This window comes from Heteronotia binoei, chromosome 21, assembly GCF_032191835.1.
Source record: "Heteronotia binoei isolate CCM8104 ecotype False Entrance Well chromosome 21, APGP_CSIRO_Hbin_v1, whole genome shotgun sequence".
In the NCBI taxonomy this organism is placed as follows: domain Eukaryota; kingdom Metazoa; phylum Chordata; class Lepidosauria; order Squamata; family Gekkonidae; genus Heteronotia; species Heteronotia binoei.
This window is the reverse complement of record NC_083243.1, coordinates 21720265-21743789: the sequence shown is the minus strand read 5'-3', so window position 1 is coordinate 21743789 and position 23525 is coordinate 21720265. Positions and strand designations below refer to the sequence as shown.

The 23525-nt window shown below is 43.3% G+C and overlaps 1 protein-coding gene across 2 annotated transcripts in view; it reads right to left on the bottom strand.

Annotated features, from left to right (window-relative positions):
- Positions 1-23525, bottom strand: part of JAG2 (jagged canonical Notch ligand 2) — a 129778-nt gene that overhangs the window by 14955 nt on the left and 91298 nt on the right. The window contains exons 9-20 of one of the 2 annotated variants that reach the window (XM_060261519.1): positions 21539-21652; positions 19626-19739; positions 19118-19164; positions 17148-17321; positions 10141-10291; positions 8477-8641; positions 6664-6777; positions 5113-5226; positions 3856-3969; positions 2638-2754; positions 1111-1138; positions 146-231 (exon numbers count right to left, since the gene is read on the bottom strand). In XM_060261519.1, the coding sequence (XP_060117502.1) occupies positions 146-231; positions 1111-1138; positions 2638-2754; positions 3856-3969; positions 5113-5226; positions 6664-6777; positions 8477-8641; positions 10141-10291; positions 17148-17321; positions 19118-19164; positions 19626-19739; positions 21539-21652 (1338 nt within the window). The remainder of the gene's footprint in view (positions 1-145; positions 232-1110; positions 1139-2637; positions 2755-3855; positions 3970-5112; positions 5227-6663; positions 6778-8476; positions 8642-10140; positions 10292-17147; positions 17322-19117; positions 19165-19625; positions 19740-21538; positions 21653-23525) is intronic. The other variant, XM_060261520.1, reaches the window with a different exon arrangement.

Below are 23525 nucleotides of genomic sequence, written 5' to 3'. Positions count from 1 at the left end.
AAGAATGGCGAAGTTCAGCATAATGAGTAATTCAGTTAGCTTCTGCTAAGCTTAATGCATAGGAAAGTCAAAGGGCAGGTGTGACAAAGGGTTTTTTGGGTCAATTGTGTGACCCTCTCAGTTCTTTGCCTACACAAATACTTACTGATTCTACAGTCTGGACCAGCAAACCCAGGTGCGCATTCACAGCGAAACCAATTGACTCCATCAACACAGATGGCTCCGTTGTAACTGTAAAAATAATAATGAAGGCTGTCAGGGTTGCTTCACAAATTGAGAGATAAAAAAGTAGTTATTGTATGTAACCTGTGCAAACTGACATTTTGTTGGTATTCAGAGATAGTGTTTAACCACTCAGCCAAGCCAGAATTCAAGAGATACCAGTTTAACTCCACTGGATTAACTATACATAGGGGCTACACTATGAATTCACAATGCATGTCAATTTCAATAAGCCATCTGTATTGGCTTAACTATGCCAGTTAATTAACAGTGGACTACAGTGGCACAAAGACCTCTCTGCTTTCTGGGTGACCAACCACATGCTCTCAGTTTAACCTACCTCACAGTGTTGTTGTAAGGATAAAATGGAGAGACGAGTCTCAGAACAGAGAGGAATCTCCAAGCAGTTCACAATCTCCTTCCCTTCCCTCCCCCGCAAAACAGACACCCTTGTGAGATAGGTGGGGCTGAGAGAGCTCTGAGAGAACTTGTGACTGACCCAAAATCACCCTGCTGCTGCATGTGCAGGAGTGGGGAATCAAACCTAGTCCTCGAGTTTAGAATCTGTCACTCTTAACCACTACACCAAACTGGGCGGAGTGCTGCAGAATAGTCAGATGTTTGAGAGCTGCAAGGAAGGAAGGGAGGAAGTCTGAAGCAGTCGAACAATGTTTGAGTCCAGTGGTACGTTTAAAGACCAAGGAAGTTTTATTCTTGGTATAAGCTTTTGTCTGCGTGCATGCCTCTTCAGGTAGTGTCATGCACATGAAAGTTTATACCTTTAATAAAACTTAGTTGGTCTTAAAGGTGCCACTGGACTTAAACTGTGTTCCACTTTCAACCACAGTATTAGAACTTTTAAGGAAGAAACAATCCTTGAGTACTTACCATGGATGGGAGTTGCAGTCGTTTGTATCTAGACAGAAGATAGTAAAATATCAACGCAGTTGAAGACAATGTACTTAGACATACACAAGAACCATCCACTCAACTGTCAGTACTCATTAAATATCATGGAGAAATAAAAATAGAGATATGCCTAAGAGGGGGCAAAATTTTCACTTTTAAGTATCTATGCCCCGTGGCGCAGAGTGGTAATGCAGCAGTACTGTGGTCTGAACTCTCTGCTCACGACCTGAGTTTGATTCCGGCGGAAGCTGGATTTAGGTAGCCAGCCCAAGGTTGACTCAGCCTTCCATCCTTCCGAGGTCGGTAAAACGAGTACCCAGTTTGCTGGGGGGAAAGTGTAAAAGACTGGGGAAAGCAATGGCAAACCACCCTGTAAAAAGTCTGCCGTGAAAACGTTGTGAAAGCAACGTCACCAGAGTTGGAAATGACTGGTGCTTGCACAGGGGACCTTTTCTTTCCATGTATCTTATGCGCCATCAAACTGATTCCAATTTATGGCAATCCTATGAATTACATTACATCCCAAACATCCTATTGTTAAATAACCCTGCTCAGGTCTTACAAATGGAAGGCCGTGGATTCTTTGATTGAGTCAATCCATTGCCTGGGCCTTCCGCTTTTCCTAGCATTATTGTCTTTCCCACTGGGACTTGTCTACCATAACCCATCAAAATTCTTTTTAAAAGCCCTGTTATTTTCCATTTTTGCTTCTCTTGTACGTAACCACACTTTGTAGAAGTAAAATAGGATGTTGTGTAGTCACAACCGTGTTTCAATTTTTATCATTCTGATCAAAGTACTATAATTTTTTTAAAAAAATACCAAGTTTGTACTGTTATTTGCACAAACGTACATTTGAATAAAGTGTGCCTTCCCTTGATTTCAACCAAATTCAGCCTTCTATTGGCCTGCTGACTATAGCTAACCCCAGTTTAAAGCAAATTGAAGGAGGCTGCCATTTCATGATTCTGATTCTAGATTAGGTAAGAAAAACACTTTGAACAGCTATGGAGAAGCTACTGATCCATGAAGGAACAGCAAAAAAGCAATCTCCAGTCACTGTAGACTTTCCCCCTCCTGAAACCATCCCCCTCCCAGCTGTTTCTTCAAATTTAAGGAAATGATTGCAATTATCACTGTTTATAGTGCCCAAGACTCACACAGCCTAATGAAGGAAGATGCTATTAAAGGTAATTTCAAAGCAGAATTTTCAGATTTAGACTAGATGTAACATTTTGTGCATGTTCCGTCTTGAGCTACACACTCAAAAGTTCTGCCACACCTAAGCAAATCATCGTATTGGCATGCTAGTAAAAAAGCCCAAAATGTAACCTGAATGGAAAATATTCCAAACAAGTTGTATAGCTGGGCCTCTTTCAAGCTTGTGATGAAAGCTGGCCTCAGTATTAGGCCCTCCTCTTATGTTCAACCATCTGGATATTCTGAACACAAACAATGCTGGTTGAAGGGCTAGCCTTTGACATAAATGGGTGGGTGGGGACTTACTTTGTGTGCACGTCCGTCCTTCCCAGCCTTCCTTACAGATGCAAGAAAAGGAATCTCCGCTGCCAACACAGGTTCCACCATTCAGACAAGGGTTGGGGACACAGTTGCTGTTCTTAGCTTTCGTGAAACAGAGAAAGACTTGATGTAACTACAGCGATTTTAACATGCGTTTCAGAGTATGATTTCTTATTTAGATTTGAGCCCGCCTCGGCGGGGAATAAATCGAATTAAACATAAACATTTTGCTTTTCTTTGTAGCAGGAACTTCTTTGCATATTTAGGCCACCCCGCCCCCCGATGTAGCCAATCCTTCTGGAACTTACAGTAGGCCCTGTAAGCTCCTGGAGGATTGGCTACATCAGGAATGTGTGGCCTAATATGCAAAGCAGTTCCTGCTACAAAAAAAGTCCTGCTTTTCTCTGTGATCAGGCACCCAAAGTGGATTTTCACACCCCATAGTCCCCCTCCCCCGCTTAATCCTCACAACAATCTTGGGAGGGTATGCTAGGCTGCTAGATTGTGATGGCCGACTTTCATGGCTGAATGGGGGATTTGAACCTGGTCTTCCCAGGTCCAAGTCTGACACTCTAACCACTGCACCACATCAGCCCCCCAGAGCACATCATCTGTAGGAAGCTCTGAAGGTTGGGCATGTGCCCAGGGAGTCAACTTTCCCCTTTATTCTCATCCCAAGGGCTTTTTTTGAGCAGGAACGCAGTTCTGGCTGGGTTGGCATCAGGGGTGTGGTCTATTATGCAAACGAGTTCCTGCTGGGCTTGACACATGAAACAATGGTGACATCAGGGGGTATGGCCTACTATGCAAATGAGTTCCTGCTGGGCTTGACACATGAAACAATGGTGACATCAGGGTTATGTGGCCTAGTATGCAAATGAGTTCTTGCTGGGCTTTTTCTACAAAAAAAGCCCTGGCTCAACTGAAACAGAGCTGAAGCAGCCAAACTGAGAGCAGAGATTAAAACTGATCCTAATTCCTCACTCCTTCCATGCAGCCAGTCACAACTTAATTATTAATATTCTGAATGTGCAAATCATATTAATCAAATGTTTCCCACCAGACAAACTATGCTTACTCTTTGGTTACTACTGAGATAAAGGATGGGAGAAAAGAGAAAGGTATCATTTTTCTGATACTGCTGAGCAAGGCAGATGTACCTTCTAACTAAATAAAACATTGCTTGGAAAATTCGGCACATACCAATGTTGCAAGTGCTTCCCTTCCATTCTGGAGGACACGAGCATCGGAAAGTATCCCCATCATCGTAACATGTCCCTCCGTTTGCACAAGTATTTGCATCACACTGGTACTCACCTAGAATTTACAAATAACCAATTGCATGTAAAGAACAAAGTTATAGTCCGGTGGCACCTTTAAAACCAACAAAGTTTTATTCAAGGTGTGAGCTTTCCTGTGCAAGCACGCTTCCGCAGACAACGGAACAGGACTAAGCTCAGAGGTTAGATATACTATTATCAGGCCTTGGATTCGGCAGGAGCTCACAGGAGCACAGCTCCTGAACCTTTCTGAGGGTTCCCCCTCCTCCTCCCCTTGTCTATTGAATAGGAGGTGCAGCTGCATAACAATCCCTGGATGAGCTCCACCACCGATCCCTGACTATTATTATCATTTTCATTCACAGCTTGCCTTTCCTCACTGGGACTTGAGGCAAATTACAAGAATTATTTTTTAAAAAAGATGCAGTCAGTAGGTGGATTATATTGGAATCTCAAAGCAAAGATGCCTTCTAAGACAAAATAAACACAGTTGTGTTGGGACTGCAGAATTTGGAGGGGGGGAATGACAAGAGCAGATGCAAACATCTGTTTAAGGCAAGAGAACAATCAGTATAGGAAAGATTTTATGCCTAATAAAAGTCTATGTCTGAGAGCATCCATTACATTGTGACTTTGCTCTTTCTGCAAGAATGCCCTTCTGAACAATTCTGTTTTGCACATTTTGGAAAATAACAGAAACTAAGGGGGCCTTCCTAATACTACATGGTACAACCCTAACATTTACAGGTTGGTTGTATTTGCTGTTTTCACTTTTCAGAAATCATAAGGTTCTTCCAGACTGTGTAGGATAATGTAAATGAATAACTCTTGACTATTTACTTAAAATACCGGTGAAAGCAACTTGTTAAATGGATTCCAAAATGCAACTTGCAAACTGTATTTATAAAATCGGATTTCAAAAACCTGTAGCTTTGCATTTTGCTATTGCACAATTTATAAAATGACTGCGAGCAAGCCTCTCCAGCCTCGTTCGAGACACTGTGCCAAATTTTTAAGTTGTTTGCTCCATTTGGAGAAAGACGATTATCGGACGTGTTTGTGCACGACTTCCTTCAACAAATCCATTTTCCAAGCTGTTTAAAAGCTTCCTTTCCAACTTCTGGTAATTAACATACATAAAGTGGGAACAAAAATACCAGCATATCTAGAAGACACTTACGTGAATGGCATGTTTTGCCTTTCCAGCCATTTCGACATTCACAATAAAAGTCATTCACTAAGTCAATGCACCGGCCATCGTGATGACATGGATTTGGCAAGCAGTCATTGACATCTGAAAATTCAAATGCGTGACATTTGAGCACAGGATTTTACGGTTTTTACAGTAACTCCAAAATGATGGGGGAGTTTGAGAGGCAGTTTAATACAGTAGTAATTCTCTGTGGCTCGTGGAGATCGACATTCACCAATTACCATCGGCTGAAGAGCATTTACCTTCATCCCTGGCTCATATTCTGAACCTTAGGGAGGCTTGCAGCCTGCTCAGTCCTCTGACAGAGGCTGTATTCAAGTCCGGAACCACCCGCCAACCACAAGCCCCGCCTTGCCCGCTTTCTTGAAACATGGGGCAAGCGCCACAATAGGGGACCACAGTTAGAAGAACCACAAGGAGCATGTCAAAGAGTCACATGTGACTCCTGTCCTGATGACACTAAGCAGGGCTTTTTTGGTAACAGGAACTCCTTTGCGTATTAGGCCACATACCCCTGATGTAGCCAATCCCCCAAGAGCTTACAGGGCTCTTAGTACAGGGTCTACTGTAAGCTCCAAGAGGATTGGCTACATCAAGGGGGTGCATGACCTAATATACAAAGGAGTTCCTGCTACAAAAAAAGCCCTGCCACTAAGTATGGCTATTATAAATACCACACACACAGAGTGGAGTGTACCACTTCTGATATGGATTCAAACTCAAACACGCACTTCTTGGATGATCCTGAGATAATGAATGGTCTTTATCAACTCCTAAACAGCACTGGTTGTGCTTAAAGCCCATTGAAATCCATGGACAACATGCACATGTTTTCCATATAGATCGCAGGCACAGTCCCTGACACCTCCAGAATAAGGACGATCCAGTTCCAAGGAGTGATTCCTGTCTGAGTCCCTGGAGAGCAGTCCCCTATGTTTATGATCCCCAGGGAATCTTGTCAGTTTAGTCCAAGTGCCGTTGTAAGTATTATTTGAAGCTTGAGTAGGTAAACTGTTTATAGTGCTACTGTAAATTGTTGAATTTGCAGAACTAAAATACAATTTTAATGGCTGCCAACCAGTGTTAAGAGAGTTCAAGCTCTCCTTAGCAGAACGATCTGGAGAAGAGAGCCATAATCCTGTTTTGACAGGTATTTTATGATCAAACATGCACGCTGCGTCTTTTGTTTGACAGCCAAACAAGAGAGCTGAGCCAGTCACTAAGGCAAAAGCCAATGGTGCAGTGGGAAGGTGAAAATATACTATGAACTAGGATTTATCTGGTACTCTGTCAAGAAGCTTTCATTTTCTCACTGCACTACAGGAATCTGTCTTTGCCTTCTATCATCTTTCGTTTGACACCTATTAACATGATTTGAGAATCAGTTCTGCAGTCCTAAAGATGTTAATTCAGCTCTCTCCACAGTCATCTTGGGTAAAACATGTCAGGAGCTGGGCTATGATGGAGCCCTACTGCCCGCTAAAACACTCGCCTACAGAAATGATTGGTTATACTCACTGATATCACACAATTCTCCCTCCCAGCCATTCTGACAGAAGCATCGAAAGGAGTCCACTTCGTCTATGCAAGTCCCACCATTCTTACAAGGTTTCCCAAGGCAGTCATTGATATCTAAGGACGATAATAAATAATCATCGCTAGAGGTATTTTATCAGGTACAATAAAGCCTTATTTATTTCACTGGGTATATTTCTATCCTTCCGAGGCTGGTAAAATGAGTACTCAAGCTTGCTGGGGGGAATGTGTAGATGACTGGGGAAGGCAATGGCAAAAGGTAAAGGTAGTACCCTGGGCAAGCACCAGCTGTTTCTGACTCTGGGGTGACGTCGCATCACGACGTTTTCACAGCAGAATTTTTACGGGGTGGTTTGCCATTGCCTTCCCCAGTCATCTACCCTTTCCCCCCAGCAAGCTGGGTACTCATTTTATCGACCTCAGAAGGATGGAAGGCTGAGTCAACCTTGAGCTGGCTACCTGAACCCAGCTTCCACAAGGATCGAACTCAGGTTGTGAGAAGAGAGCTTGGACTGCAGTACTGCAAGCTGGGTGACCTTGGGTCAGTCACATTTCTCTCAGACCTGTTCTCTCAAGAGCTCTCTCAGCCCCACCTACCTCACAGGGTATTTGGTTTGGTTAGAGGAAGGGAAGGAGCTTGTAAGCTGATTTGAGAGTGCTTGGGGTGGGGAAACAACAGCAGGAGGACTTCCAATATCCCAGCCTCACTGGTGTACCTGATGATACCTGTATTTTTGGACACTGTGTGACACAATATTGGACTGGATGGGCTTGATCCAACATGGCTTTCCTTATGTTCTTATGAGAGTCCTTTGGATAGTGAAAAGTGGGGTATAAATCTAACTCTTCTTCTGGAAAACTGTTACCAGCATGGGAATGGATTATGTATTTGGAAAATCTGGGAATTGTTTTTCCAAATGATTATTTGTGCTGACACTTCGTGGGGTAAAGATCTCTTACTCCTTATTTCTGTTTCTTCAGAATGGAATATATGGGTCACTTTGTAACAGGTTTGAAGGTGCAGATTACTGCACAGAAGTTCCAGTTTCCACAGAAGAGCCAGTTTGGTGTAGTTGGTTAAGTGTGCGGACTCTTATCTGGGAGAACCGGGTTCGATTCCCCACTCCTCCACTTGCAGCTGCTGGAATGGCCTTGGGTCAGCTATAGCTCTGGCAGAAAGGGAGCTGCTGTGAGAGCCCTCTCAGCCCCACCCACCTCACAGGGTGTCTGTTGTGGGAAGGAAGATAAAAGAGATTGTGAGCCGCTCTGAGACAGAGTGGAGGGCAGGATATAAATCCAATATCATCATCATCATCATCATCTTTTTTGGGGGGGGGGCAGAAGAACTGGACTACAGGTTTGACAGCTATCTTCTACTCCTACTGTTAAGGTAGTCAGTTTGTATGCCATCAGACAGAAGACGGACATTTCACAATGAAACTGGAACCTGACATATTTTAAATGGGTAGAAACAACGCACAGTCCCTTTAAGTTTCCCAAAATGATAACTGCTAGTTAATTAACCAATGGAACTAAATAGCTCACAAATGAACAACCATGATTTAAATATTTATAGAAGCTGGCTGTGGCACTATCTCACTGCACTGCTACTATTCACAGAACGTTCAGTCGCAACCAAGCTCTGAAACGTGAACTAATGACCTCAAAGTGAAATGCTCTTGATCTTAGGAATCTAAGCCCCCACTATGAGTAAGTTTTCAAGTAAAGTTCCTCAGACAACTCCTAACTTTAGAGTCAATTTATATTTAAACAAGTATTTCCCCCTTCCACTTACTTTCATGACAATACGCTCCGATAAAGCCCTTATCACATGCGCAAGTGAAGTTCCCTCCCGGTAGACTGATGCACCGTCCGTGGGGTCCACATACACTGGACGAGATAAAGCGAACGCCTCTCTGGGTAGCATTGGTGAAAACCTCAATTGTACAGCTGTCTATTACTGGGAAAAGAAAAAGGCAGGTGGAAATTTTAAAGCGCTTCCCAATCCCAAGCTACTCTGCAGTGCTACTTTTCACAGGATCCCAATTGACTAAGGCCCTTTCTACACTTAGGTTTGATTCAGATTTGCGAGCACTCAATCCGCCTTGCTACAGATTCGCATCACCTGAAATGATTCTGCTTTAAAAAATTTGCTTTGCACCATTCCAAATGGAACAGTGTTATCTGTGATTTTTTTACTTCTGTATTTGCATTGCTTAACATGCTTCTGGGGCTGTATTTTTAGCATTTTGTGGTTCTACAGGATGTGCGCTAGATGGTGGTACCTCTGCAATATTCCTCTTAAGCTCAATATGTTTAACAAAACTAACTTTGTGCCTTCGTTTAAAAGTGACATTTGTTTTTATTCATCAAAACCTCTACAGATTCTTTCATCGTGTTGAATGTCATGAATGAACTGCCATGTCATGAATGAAGTATGATCCCCATACAAATTAAAATTAGAAGATAGATTGCCGTGGAACACACAATGAGATGTAAATTAACACAACAATTTTACATCTAAATGCAAACTATGGAGGTTTGGGGAGGAGTTTGGAAACCCGAAGGAAAAGTTCTACAATTAAGACTTAGATCTGGATCTGGAGAAAGCTCCAGGTCAAAACAAGCTTTGAGAACTGCAGGGCAACAGCAGGGTGAAAGCGGTGTTGGTACACATTCATACAAACAAATGTAGAAGCTAGAAGAAACTGCGAGGCAAGTCAGAACTGAAAGCGGTATGTAATGTAGAAGGTAGCTTTGGAATGCGCACAAAGAAAGGATCAAACGACTAGTGTAGAAAGGGCCCAAGTGTTCTGGATAACCCAGCACTGGACAACAAAATTTTTACTGCTACATTTGAATCCAGAAGCACCTTAGAGACCATTAAGGTTTTCAGAAAGGGAATGTGCTTTTGAGAGTCAGAGTTTCCTTCACCATATACAGCTGAAGGGAAGCTTTGAGTCTTAAAAATTCATACCTAAAACTCTTATTGGTCTCTAAGGTGTGACTGGACTCAAACCTCGCAGTTCTATAACAGATCAGCAGGGCTGTCCTCTGAAACAAAGCTTTCATTCTAAAAACCATTTCATTTTTTAAAAGTTTCTTTTTTATATATAAATATGTTTTTGTAATTCAGTAGGCAATATGCAATACATAAGGAATATTTAGCAGGTGGGTCTAATACTAACAAAAATCTGGATATAATTATGTTTCAAACACACTCAAGAAAGTTTTGTTTTGTCAGCAGGATAGGTGAAGTGAAAGGCAGAGATTTCCTTATGTATACTGCATTGGGAAGTTATCGCATTCTATCTTTTCACTTTTGCACTGAACATGTCACTTCTTGTCAAGAAAAAAAATCAACATGGAGCAATCTCGCTTTTTGCAAAGTGACACTTTTAAATTGACTTTCAGAAAGCTTGACTATTTGAAAAAGCATCTTTGCAAGACAGAAGATACCTTTGCAAGAATTGTTTTTGCAGTGGTCCTTGAGATGGGAGCAGTTCTTTCCATCGTAGTCATCAGAACAGGCACAATAATAATCCTCCCTCAATTCGTAACATTTAGCACTGTTTTGGCAAGGATTAGGCTTGCAGAGATCGATATCCATCTGAAAATAGATTTTAAAAAGTAAATTATGGCATACATGTCCTGAAGTATGTTGAAAAGTCCTTTGTCACAACCATTTCAGTCTTTACAAATTAGCTGTAAGGCACTTCTGGGAATGCAGCCCCGCAAGGAAAACATTAAGAGTTTTGTGCCTCAGATTAAGAACAGAAATCCAGTGTAGTGTAGTGGTTACAGCATCTGACTAGAACGTGGGAGACTCAGGTCTGAATCTGTGATCTGCCATGGAAGTCTGCTGAGTGACCTCAGCCTAACCTACCTCATAAGGTTGTGGTGAAAATAAAATGGGGAAGAGAATGATTTAATCTGTTTAAGGTCCCCAGATGGGAGAAAGAATAAGCAGACTGCAGATTTATACCCTGCCCTTCTCTATGAATCAGTCTCAGAGCAGTTTACAATATCTTCTTCCCCCCCAACAGACACCCTGTAAGGTAGGTGGGTCTGAGAGAGCTCTCCCAGAAGCTGCCCTTTCAAGGACACCTCCGCAAGAGCTATGGCTGACCCAAGGCCATTCCAGCAGCTGCGACTGGAGGAGTGGGGAATCAAACCCGGTTCTCCCAGATAAGAGTCCACACACTTAACCACTGGAGTATAAATGAAGGAAATAAAATGAAATCTGAGGGCCACTTTCAGGTTTGTATTAGTCTGATCTCTCTGCATTAAGCCACATATGGTTGTTCTCTTATAAATTCTGATCCATTGTCTTTTTAACCCATTCTCCAATGACCTGCCTAACTTACACATGGGCTATTATCACCTGGTGGTCTGCTCCATGTGGCCTCAAAATAAGAGAGGCAAGACTGGTCAGGATACGAGACAGGACATTCTCAGTTGTAACCTCAAATATAAGGGATTTCCCGCTTCCTGAGATCAGTGAAATCTGCTTTATTTAAGGTGATTTCATCCTATAGATCAGGGGTGGCCAAACTGCGGCTCTGGAGCCACATGTGCCTCTTTCACACGTATTGTGTGGCTCTCAAAGCCCCCACTGCTCTGTTGGAGAATGCATTTAAAACCCAATCAAGCCAGTTGCTTTCCTTCCCGCTTCCCTCCCTCTCCTTTATTTCCTTCCTTCCGGCTCTCAAACATCTGGCATTTATTTTATGTGGCTCTCCCATTAAGCAAATTTGGCCACCCCTGCTATAGAACTTTTGTTTTTAATGCTGCTTTTATCCAGTGGCTTGTTTTTATCTGCCGCTGGATGTTCTGAGCTCATTCTGCAAACTCTTGTCAATTTCTACTTCAGTAAGTTTTAAAACTTTTAAAAGGTTTTTGTGTGTGTGTGTGTGTGTGTGTGTGCGTGTCTGTATGTTGCTGCTTTTAATGTTCTACCAGTGTAGATTTTAGTGTCTGTTTCTCCACATTATTAGGTGCAGTGTTGCCTTGGGGAACCTACTTTGGTAAACAGGATGGCATGAGACAGGTCCTCCAAAAACCAATCCCTACCTCATCGCCACGCCTTTCAAGTCATATTCGCTTGTCATTGCTCTAAACCAGGGGTGTCGAACTCATTTGTTATGAGTGTCGAATCTCACATAAATGAGACCTTGTTGGGCCGGGCTATGTGTGTCATAAAATGTAATGTCAGGTAGCAGAGATATAAACTTTATAAAGGACACAGACAAACACAATTAAAGATGTTTTAAACACTTAAAATAAAACATGATTAAAATATCAGCACTCGTTGGTCTTAAAGGCTCTTTCTTTGGATCTCTCCCATGCGATCCAGGGAACTGGGCAAAGAAAACTCTTGCTCTTTCCTTCTTTCCCCAAGGGAGAAAGGGGGGAAGAGCCTCAAGCCAATAGAAGCTTGGCTCAGTAGCTCCACTGTGCAATTGAGAGTGTCTGGCAAAGCAAGTTATCCCCTCCCCCCTTCCTCCCCAAGGGAGGAACCTCAACAAATGGGAGAAAATACAGGTTTTGGCTCTGTAGCTTCTGTGCGATTGAGCAAGCCTGGCAAAGCAAGCTGCGATGCAGAAGGAAGCGAGAGAGAGGGAGGAGGAAGCGGATGACAGCCAGTTGCTCAGGGGCCTGATTCGGCCACCAGGCCGCATGTTTGACACCCCTGCTCTAAACCCTTCTCTGGATGCTTCCAAGCAACAAGGAACATTACTGCCTGCCTTCAGGCACACAGATCTGCACCTCTGCTGGAGCGCTTAGTGGAACTGCTAAGCCACAAGACAAGGCAGAGGTGAAAGCAACAAGAATCCACCTGCCCCTTTTGTCTCTGTACTTTCCAGTGAAAAGAGATTAAAGATGAGGGGTGGGAAGAACAATGGTACTACACAAGGTGAGATTATGCTAGCAGCTGCTTCATGACTGCACTGGAAATTAAGAAACTGGGCACTAAAGCACATAGGGATTAACAGAGTTTTGAAGATAGGCAAGGGGTGACCACTTCTGTGCTGGGGTGCCAGGCCTTCAGCACATCCTCACTACAGAGGTCTACTGAATTTCTTCGTTGTTAGCACTCACATGCCCAGCAACCACATTTTTGTTATACCTTTAGCAGATTCCTATTAACCAGGGCTTTTTTTTTTGTAGCAGGAACTACTTCACATAAAAGGCCACATACCCTGATGTAGCCAATTCTCCAAGAGCTTACAGGGCTGTTAGTGCAGGGCCTACTGGAACCTCTAGGAGGATTGGCTACATCAGGGGTATGTGGTCTAATATGCAAAGGAGTTCCTGTTACAAAAAAAAGGCCTGCAGTCTTAACTATTTGCTTTGCTTCAGTTCCTGATTTGGAGTGGTATCCAGGGAATGCAACATCACTTCCAGGCAACACTATAGGAATTCCCCCAGTCACTATAATCTGGGTTTTAAAGGTTAGGGCAATTCCTAGAGTGGCATGGAGGATGTGATATCACTTCCAGTGCTCTAGGAATCCCCCCAATCTTGGTGGAACTTCTAAGCCACAAGACAAGACAGAGGTGAAAGCAACAAGAATCCACCTGCCCCTTTTGTCTCTGCACTTTCCAGTGAAAAGAAATTAAAGATGAGGGGTGGGAAGAACAATGGCACTACACGAGGTGAGATTATGCCAGTGAGAGTCAGTCTGGTGTAGTGGTTAAGTGTGCAGACTCTTGTCTGGGAAACCGGGTTTGATTCCCCACTCCTCCACTTGCACCTGCTGGAATGGCCTTGGGTCAGCCATAGCTATCGCAGGAGTTGGCCTTGAAAGGGCAGCTGCTGTGAGAGCCTTCTCAGCTCCACCCACCTCACAGAGTGTCTGTTGTGAGGGGGAGAAGATATAGGAGATTGTAAACCGCTCTGAGTCTCTGATTAAGAGAGCAGGGCGGGGTATAAATCTGCAGTCTTCTTCTTCAAGCTCTGAGATTGAGAAGAATTCCTAGAGCATCATCATCAAACACTGCTTCCCCCAACTTCTCAATTTATATCAAGGGTAAGGGACTAAAGGTAGGCCTGGGAGACTGCCTGCTGACACTGGGCAACCAGTAAGTCTAGGTTACTAGGTTGCTTCCACTTTTTTGTTCTGGTAGATTTTAATGTTGGTTTTATTGTCGTGTATTTGGTTTCATTGTTTCACTGTTCATATTTAGAGAGTGTAAAATATATTTGTTAATAAAGTAATAATTCTATAAACAAATTCTGAAAATAACAAAATGTCTAAAGGCATGTTTGAAGTGGAGAATTTAGCAGCAGATTGTTTCTATAAAGTGTTTCAAGTGGTACTTTTTATATATAAAAGACACTTTTCACTACTCTTTCCCAAATGCACATTTATGCAAACAGAATAAGGCTGTGGAGGTCACCATAGCTGCAAAGAGGTTTCATTCCTTTGTCTCAGCTCAATATGCCTCTCATAGTATTTCTTAAAAGCTGTTTGCATTTTGCTCATAGGCTGCAAGCAGATTTTTGGCTTTCCAGTTCCACAGATGTACACACTTGAACCAGGTAGTTTAAAGATGATTTGTTACTATGATGAGGATGAAAAGTGCCAAAACTTAAACAAGTCTCCTACCATGTAAACCTTTACACAGACACATCCTTTTAAGGAAGTGACTAATCTTAACACCGTGGCCTCGTGTCAACTAGGTTTACTTTAAAGCAGCATCTACACGTGAGCAAGTCAGACACAACAATGCTGGAATATCCAGCCGTTTCTATGTTTCTTGATTTGAGCAAGAACAGTTTTCAAAAGGGTAGCTTATCTTCACTTTTGCCATGGTTCTATCGAATTTAAAAACTTAGGTTTTTTTCAATCTCAACTCAACAGCACTTTTAAAGTGTGTGTGTGAGGGTCAGTCCTAGGCTGTCTGGCACCCTAGGCAAGACTAACTTCTGGCACCCCCCCCCCCACTGATAACTTCACTGAGTCACATGGGGGGCACCCAATCTGGCACCCCCAGAAGACCAGGGCTCTAGGCAATCACCTAGTTTGCCTAGTGGCAGGGCCGGCCCAGGGTGGGGGGAGAATAACTACGGGCAGAAAAAAGCTGAGAAAGGTTTTCTATCACGCATCCTTCATTTGTCTCCTACCACCAAGATTCCCTTTTACTGTTCCACTTTAGCAGCAGGATTAAGGGCTTCTGGAAAGGTGCATTTCCTGAAATCTTAGGGGCACACTGCCAAATTCTTTCAACATTATTCATCCGATCATCAAAAAAATTCTAAATCATAACAGGAGCCAGAAGTTAGTTTGCAAATACAACCCTTGTAGAAGTAGCATCTTCTAATTTATGTTCCAATATATTCGGGGGGGGGGGAACCCCTACAGCACCCTGGATACATTCTCAACTCAAAGAATCCAAACCTCATAAAAATGCAATTCAGCCATAAATCTAACAAAAAAGGAACAGAATCAAGGACAGTCTAAAGGCCCACAGAAGTGCCTAGAAATTAGTCCACAATACCAAGTTCCTTACTAGGAGATTGAGCAAAAAGCTGTGTTCCCCTGCTCCTCTTATGTAGAACGGTGTGAGAATTAGGGCCAAACCACATGGCACAAGATTTGGCAAGTTGGATCCAAGGAACCTGGACCAGGCTATTGGCAACAGAACAGCTGCAGGGGACTATCATTTTAAACATCAACAGGGGCCCAGTTCTGCTGAGAATGCTGGAGGTAGCCAACCCCCCCCCCCCCAAAAAAAAAACAAACCCAAAAACCAAATAAATACTTCATCAGTGTTTCTCATATATTTTCTCAGTTGATCACCAGAGGGGCCAGTGATTCAGTTATCTAAAAATGGCTGCCCCCCAAAAAATATTCGAGATTTTTTTGGGGCTGCCGGACAGCTGCAGTTATACTGGGCATTTAAAGGGACCAAGTCAGAGTTCACTTGCCACAGCACAGAGTTGTGCCATAGCTTGGAGAAGGCATTTAAAAGGACCGTGTCTCTTTAAATGTCTTTTCCCCTGCATTAAAAAAATGGAGGACGGGGGCACCACCTTCTGGGGCCCATACTATTGGATCTCCCCCCCCCCCCCGATCCAATCTTTTTGAAACTCGGGGGTGTTTTGAGGAAAGCCACCACCAGCTATGATGCAAATTTGGTGCCTCTATCTCAAAAACCCCCCAGCTTCCTCAGAGCCCAAGATACCCCTGGAACGATTCTCCATTATAGCTTTTGTGAGGACCATGCGTATAATGGCCCCCATCAAGTATAATGGAGCCAGGGGGAAATTGGCAATCCCAAATATTTCCTGAATCCCAATCCCATACTGATATTGGGACTAGGGAATATTGGGAAATAATGCTTTATGCTGGGTTCAATATAGCTGAACCAGAAAAATACCAATTTTTTGGGGGGGGGGGTGCACATCCTTAGTACATGCACATCCCTAGAAAACACAAATATTTTTGGTGTTTCTCTCTGGCTATGTTGGAATGTGATCTACAGGCCATAACAAGGGTCCCTTAAAAGGCGTAACATGAATGCTTCCAGTACTATGCACTCAGAATATTCAGCTAGCAACGTTAACTTCACACATGAACAAGAAGCATGAAGCTGCCTTATGCTGAATCAGACCATTGATCCATCAAGTTAGCACCAGGGGTATCAAACATGCAGCCCAAGGGCCAAATCAGGTCCCCGGAGGGCTCCCCGAGCATCTGGCTGTCATCTGCTTCCTTCTCCCTCTCTCTTAATTTCTTCTGCATCACAGCTTGCTTTACCAGGCTCTCTCAATCGCACAGCAGAGTTACTGAGCCAAGCCTCTCTTCCTTCTATTGGCTGAGGCTCCTCCACCTCCTGGTCCCCTGGGTAAGAAAGGAAAGAGCCAGAGCTTCCTTTGCCTAGTTCCTTGGATCCCATGGGAGAGATACAAATAAAGCACCTTTAAGACCAACAAGTGCTAATATTTTAAGCATGTTTTATTTATTTTTAAAAATCTTTAATTGTGTTTCTTTGCATCCTTTATAAAGTTCACATCTCTGCTACCTGGCATTACATTTTATGACACACATGGCCCGGCCCAACAAGGTCTCATTTATGTCAGATCTGGCCCTCATAACAAATGAGTTTGACACCCCTGATCTAGTCAGACTGACAGGTGCTCTCTATGGTCTCTGATAGAGGTTTTTCACATCCCTTACTGCCCAGTCCTTTTAAACCAGAGATGCTGGGACTGAGCCTGGGACCTCCTGCATGCAAAACAGGGGCTCTTCCACTGAGCCACAGTCCCTTCAAATAATACAGCCACTGGGCTGTACTAGTGGCCAACAAATCTGCTCGTTCAAATGGAGTATTAAGTTAACTGCTCCATTAATCCCCAGGACAGCAGCCTTGACTTGGCTCCAGTGTAAACATGGGATGAGTTTCTTTCCACAACTCAGTCACCATAGCTATTAACAACAATTCCAAAGCAGCCTTCACCTCACAGAATTCTCCCGAAAAGCCCTGAGGGCACACACAACGGAAGCCATTGACCAGATCCTCACAGCGTCCTCCATTTTGACACGGGTCGCTCATGCATTCGTCAACTTCTATTTCACAGTTCTTTCCAATGAAGCCGCGATGGCATAAGCAACGATAGCCATTCATCTCATCCTAAAAGAAAAGGAAAAGCTGAAAGCAATGCCCTCATTTAAAGGGACTCATGGACATTTCCTCCAGATGTAAAAAACCCCCACTAATATCTGCTTGTTTTCCTTTGGTTTCTTTAAAGCAAGCACATCAACAACGTGATGGTGCAAAACACAATCAAGTCACAGCCAATTTCTGGTGACCCCATAGGGTTTTCAAGGCAAGAGATGTCTGAAGGTGGCTTGCCATTGCCTGCCTCTGCGCAGTAAACCTGGGCTTCCTTGGTGGTCTCCCATCCAAACACAAACCAGGGCTGACCCTGCTTAGCTTCTGAGATCTGATAATTCGGACCAAGTCGCTGACAACATGGCCTGAATTAAACTTGACCTCACCTATGTTGTTCTATAGAGTCTATCAGCTATGTAAGCCTGAGGTCTCAGCCTCATGCAGCTTTTTGTCTAGACCCATGAACGTCACCTGCTTCCTTGGGGCCTTCTACTGCCCTGTTCTCTCCACTGTGAAAAGTGACTCTCTGCCTACTCTCTACCTTTAACAAACTGCTCTAGCTAGCTTCTATGCAATGACAACTTCGCTTTTTAGAAAATAACCTACAATAAGGAGGCATGTAAGCCTTCTGAAAGACCGAACACATGTTAAAAGGGAAACTCACCATATGTTCAAATGTGTTACCCACGCTAGGTACTTTCTCTTATGAAATCTAGATCCATTGTTTTTAGTATAATCTATGGTTTAGCTAACTCAACTTCAGTTAACTCAAACTTCAGGTCTGTTGGCAGCATTTTAAAGAAAGGCGGGGTTTCTTTTTCTATAGATGCCTTCCAATCCTTTGGTATAACAGCAAAAAAGCTATAGAGTAGTTCAGCAACGCTACGTTTTATTTTTCCTAAATTATTAGGCAAATATTAATAGAAACTGCTGCTTAATCAGGTGATTCCAAAACATATTTTCAGAAGGTTTTTTTTTTGGGGGGGGGGGAGATTTGTCATGTTGGGAGTTCTTCCAGTCTGACACCTAGAAAGACTCAAAAATGGACTCCAGATATTCTTTTGAAAGTTTTCTCTCAAAATACTACCTATCAACTAGGTGCTCTCACAGAAGGTAAAGTACATTCCCTGAAAGCATTCCGTCCACTACCTGTTCTACAGCAACTGCTTTGGTAGGTAGCAGAACTGATTAGGATTAGTTCCCGTATGAATATACTTGAACACTCGGGTCTTCTATAATCTGAGGCTAAACGGATAGGGAACATATTTTTCATCATGGCCCAAAAGTGCAGATTTCTCTCCACCCTCTTCTATCACTGTCTTTCACTAATGGGTAAAGACCAGGGGTGGAATTCTAGCAGGAACTCCTTTGCATATTAGGCCACACACCCCTGATGTAGCCAATCCTCCAAGAGTTTACAAAAAAGAGCCTTGAAAGCTCTTGGAGGACTGGCTACATCAGGGAGGTGTGGCCTAATATGCAAAGGAGCTCCTGCTAGAATTCCACCCCTGGTAAAAACTTTTGTGTTCCCTCACTGACCCTCACCTGTGTCTGTTTTAATAGTTTTACATATTATGTGTACTTTGAAGCTTGTTCTAGGGTTCCAATTTTTTGCCACCTTGAGGACCCTGAGTTGGGTGGAAGGTGGTTCAGAAATATTTGAAGTAATAGTAATAATAGTTTAGTCATCAAAACAGAAGATAATTGCCTCTCTGTTATCCTTCCCTTACACTTGCCACACAGTAGCCTCTTACTTTGCAGGGGTAGTTCAGAGTTTTCTAAACAAAAAGTGAACATTAAACATTTAGTCTTACCTTACAAGTCCCTCCATTTTGACACTGTCCACGACAATCATTAATATCTACAGAACAAACATGTAAGGTATTAAAAGCTGCTGGAAAAACCTGAGGCCATATTGAACAGAGTGAAGCAAGCAGCGTCTGAGTTTATCATATCAGTGATCAATTTGATGTTTTCCAGAAGGGTTCACAACACAAGTTTGAGAGAACCGAAAGCGCTAATTCTATTTCAAGCTGAAATGCATGAGAAAAGTGACCAAATGGTAAATGTATCTGAGCAAAGTCTTCCAAGGCAAGATTTTAGTTATGTTCAGTTAGTTCATTCCATAACCCGAAAGCTAAGGCTTTTGATGCAAGGAAATAACTGCTTAATAGGAGGCAGCATAAAATGGCTCTTTGAGAAAATTGTGACAGTTCGCAAGTTGAAAGAGAAGAAAGGAATTATAGAGTAACGCTCTAATTTAGTCTATGAGTAAAAAGCTCTTTTAGGGTCAAAGGCAGATATTAAAGTTTAAATACTGACTGATGTGACAATTTAGTCCTTTCCATCCTGGAATGCAGTCACAGTAATATCCACCAATAAGATTTTTGCAAGAATGAGCATTAAGACAGGGTTTCCCTTCACACTCATTAGCATCTGTGAAAGAAGAGAAAGAAAAGCAGGGAGTGAAGAACAAACCCAGCAGCAGGCTACCCTTGCACCAAAGCTAAGCTTTTCTAAATATCAGCCACACAATCAATCGCAAGAGGAGAGACCCAGTGGTGACTCCAATGCAGATCTGCTGATATTTCTTCAGCACGCAGCATCCTCTTCCCTTATAAGCAAGGCTCAGGAATGAAAGGTTCCAAGTTGAAGAAGCCAACACAGGTTATCTGAACAGGCTCACATCGCTCCGAGGGCAATTCAGTATTAGTCTGGGGAATTCTCAGTGGTCAGTCACTGTGGCACTAAGAGGGTTTAACACAGATACATCCTACAATGTTTAGGAATGCATGGAAAAATGGTAGGAAATGCGCCGTTTTTGGAGAAGGGCTATTTATCTAATTTTTACTTTGAAGAAGACAACGACTGCAGGTTTATATCCCACCCTTCTCTCTGAATCAGAGACTCAAGAGTGGCTTACAATCTCCTATATCTTCTCCCCCCACAACAGTCACCCTGTGAGTTGGGTGGGGCTGAGAGGGCTCTCACAGCAGCTGCCCTTTCAAGGACAACCTCTGCAGAGCTATGGCTAACCCAAAGCCATTCCAGCAGGTGCAAGTGGAGGAGTGGGGAATCAAACCCGGTTCTCCCAGATAAGAGTCCGCACACTCAACTACTACACCAAACTGGCTCTCTTTGCCCTTTACCCCAGTGGGGATCCAAAATGGCTTACATCATATTCCTTTCCTCCATTTTATCTTCACAACAACCATTAGAGGTAGGTTAGGCTGAGAGAGTGTAACCAGCACAAGTTCACCCACCATGCTTCTGTGGGATGAGTGGGGATTCAAACCTGGATCTTCCAGATACTAGTCTTACACCACACTCTTTGCTATAATCAGGGCTTTCTTTGTAGCAGGAACTCCTTTGCATATTAGGCCCTACACCCCTGATGTAGCCAATCCTGTAATAAGAGCCCTGTAAGCTCCAGGAGAACTGGCTACAACAGGGGTGTGTGGCCTAATATGCAAAGGAGTTCCTGCTACAAAAAAAGCCCTGGCTATAACGTAATGCAATGTAAGACTCCTCTGTGTTACAAGTTTGCCTCTTGATTGTTGCTTCCAAACTCAAACTGTATACTTGTAGTCAGTCTCACCTGTCAAGGGCTAATACACATTTATGCTCCTGTTTTGACAGATCCATGGAACAAACATGCCACTTTTTCTGGTCCCGAGAGAGTGTTTAATCATGTCCTGTACCCCGTTTTTTTGGAGGGAGGGAGTTTCAAAGGTTAGCAAAACGTAGCCCTTGGCCACTTATTGGCAGGGACTACCTAAATACTTTTGCACAGACCAGAGCCATGCACACACCCCTTGGAGGGGGGGAGATATATGGGTCACGCAAGACGCAAAAACAGAGCACACCAGAGCGACCCAAACCAAAATGTACACCACAACAAGGTCCAAGGAACAGCACAGAACAGCCTTTGTTAACAGCCACCCCAGAGTTAAGCACACTGCTATCATGCCAGAGGTATCATCATCCGCTGCTCAGGTACGCATCAGGGCAGGGAAGAACGCTTCACACTGCAGAGAGCACAGAGCCTTGGAACTCAAAAGTAGTGTTGTGACCAGTTTAAATCAATTCCTGGGAGAATGCAAGGATTTAAATTAAGCAATTAAGACATAAAATTGACCACTTAACACATTATTACCCATGTTTCAATCATTTAAGCGAGTGAAACCCCTCCCCCCGCCGCCATCGTCAAGTCACCTTCAAGTGTCTAGACTTACCAAGCTGACAGGTTGACCCAATCCACTGCTGTGGACATATACATTCAAACCCATTAATGCGATCAACGCAAGTTCCGCCACTGGCACAAGGGTTAGATGCACATTCATCAATATCTGGGGAAGGGAAAGAAGGTCTGACTTGAGACCACATACAGACTTCTTCAAGGCCAAGAGGTATACCCACACACATCTAGAGAGAGGCGCCATCAAACCGCATGGACTGTTCCGGAAAGCCGTTACCCCAAATTCTGATACAAGGGCGTTAGGTTTCTCTCCCAAAGTGTTTCCACATCAAAGAGAACGTTTCAGGTGATATTCATATGCCTACTTAAATCCTTTATGCAGAGCAACTGTTCTAAGCAGACTCTTTGCCTAAACAGGAGGAGAAACTGCAGCAATAATCCTGTGACGTTAAGAACAAATTATGCAGAAGGCCGCTTTCAAAATGCAGGTACTCCAGACCTCACTCAGTAACAGTTTAGCCAAATGTGAAGACATCTCTCCAATCAAGCTTCGGTATTACCTACACACCCTTCCTTCCATTGTAGTGGTAGATCTTACGTGATATTACAAAATAGTTAGAAATCCCAGCTGTGACAAGAGCCTGGCAGAACACAGCAGCACAGCATAAGCAGTCTAATACCAAGGAGCAGAAGAGCATAACGCAATGTCATATGTGCCAGTTAGGAGCAAACAAGTTCAGCTGCTCTTATTAAACTAGTTAGTGCCTTGTTTATGTAGCTGGTAAATTCCAAAAGGACCATGCAGCCGTTGCTTGATTTAGGAACAGGCTGTTCCCTGGTTCAAAACTAAGAACATGCACACCTGCCATTTTTTTTTTAAACTAGCCCTCTGGGTAAGAAACATTTTTGAGCAGGGCCAGTACAAAAACACTTACTAGGAGCCAGGTGAAAGAAAAAGGACTCAGCAACAAGTCTTCATAATATACGTTGAGGCCCTGACCTGGATAGTCCAGGCTAGCCCCATCTCATCAGATCTCAGAAGCTAAGCAGGGTCGACCCTGGTCCAATACTTGGATGGGAGACCACCAAAGATTCACAGGGTCACTCATAGAGGCAGGCAATGGCAAACCACCTCTAAAATGCTGTTGCCCTGAGCTCCCTACAAGGATGCTATAAGTCGGCTGTGATTGGATGGGGGTGGGGGTGAATACACACAACCACACTGACAGCAAAATCACTTGTCAATTAATGAAGGTTAAAGCTCTCAGTAGAGAGCACAGGGTCCAATACCCAGTGCAGATGGGTATTCTGCCACCCATAAAACTCTACCACTTAAAGCAATCTTGCAGCAAAGCTTTTCTTCCCACACACTGTTTTTTGCTGTAATTCTCTAGTTAGCACTTGCTGCTTTGACTATGTTCAGGATCAAACTACACAGTGCCTTTTTTTTGTTTGTTTTTGCAACGTGGGTTGGAAATCCCCACTTCCCCCACAGCAGCTATGGGGAATGTCATTTTAAAAATCAGCGGGGGCTTGATTCAGCTTGGAAATGAGGAACGAAGGGAGGTATGACTCCTGCCTGCTGCTCCTTGTCACTTTCCGTAGCTAAAACATCCCTGGCCAGGAGTTATTGCCATAAATTTGGAGCTGCATGTGGGAGATTCGCTTTTAAAGCACACAGCTGCTACATGGCAGCAAGGAAAGGAAGTCAAATCCTGGGAACTCCAACCCAGCTTGCCGAAAAAGTTATGTGTAGTCTGGCCTTCAGATGGAATCCCAAATTATTATTATTTGCAAAACATGCATGCTGCCTTTCTGATCGATGACACAGCTAACAGTTAACATTACTGCAAACTAATTAAAGCCGAAAATAAAATACACATAAAAACCATGCAGCAAGTAATAAAAAAACATGGTTCTGCAGAGGTCATGCATGAAGAATAAACAAAACTGTGTGGCACTGAAATGTTCCTGACAAGCACACATCTATCAAGCATCTAAAAACAGAATATGGTTCTTTCTTC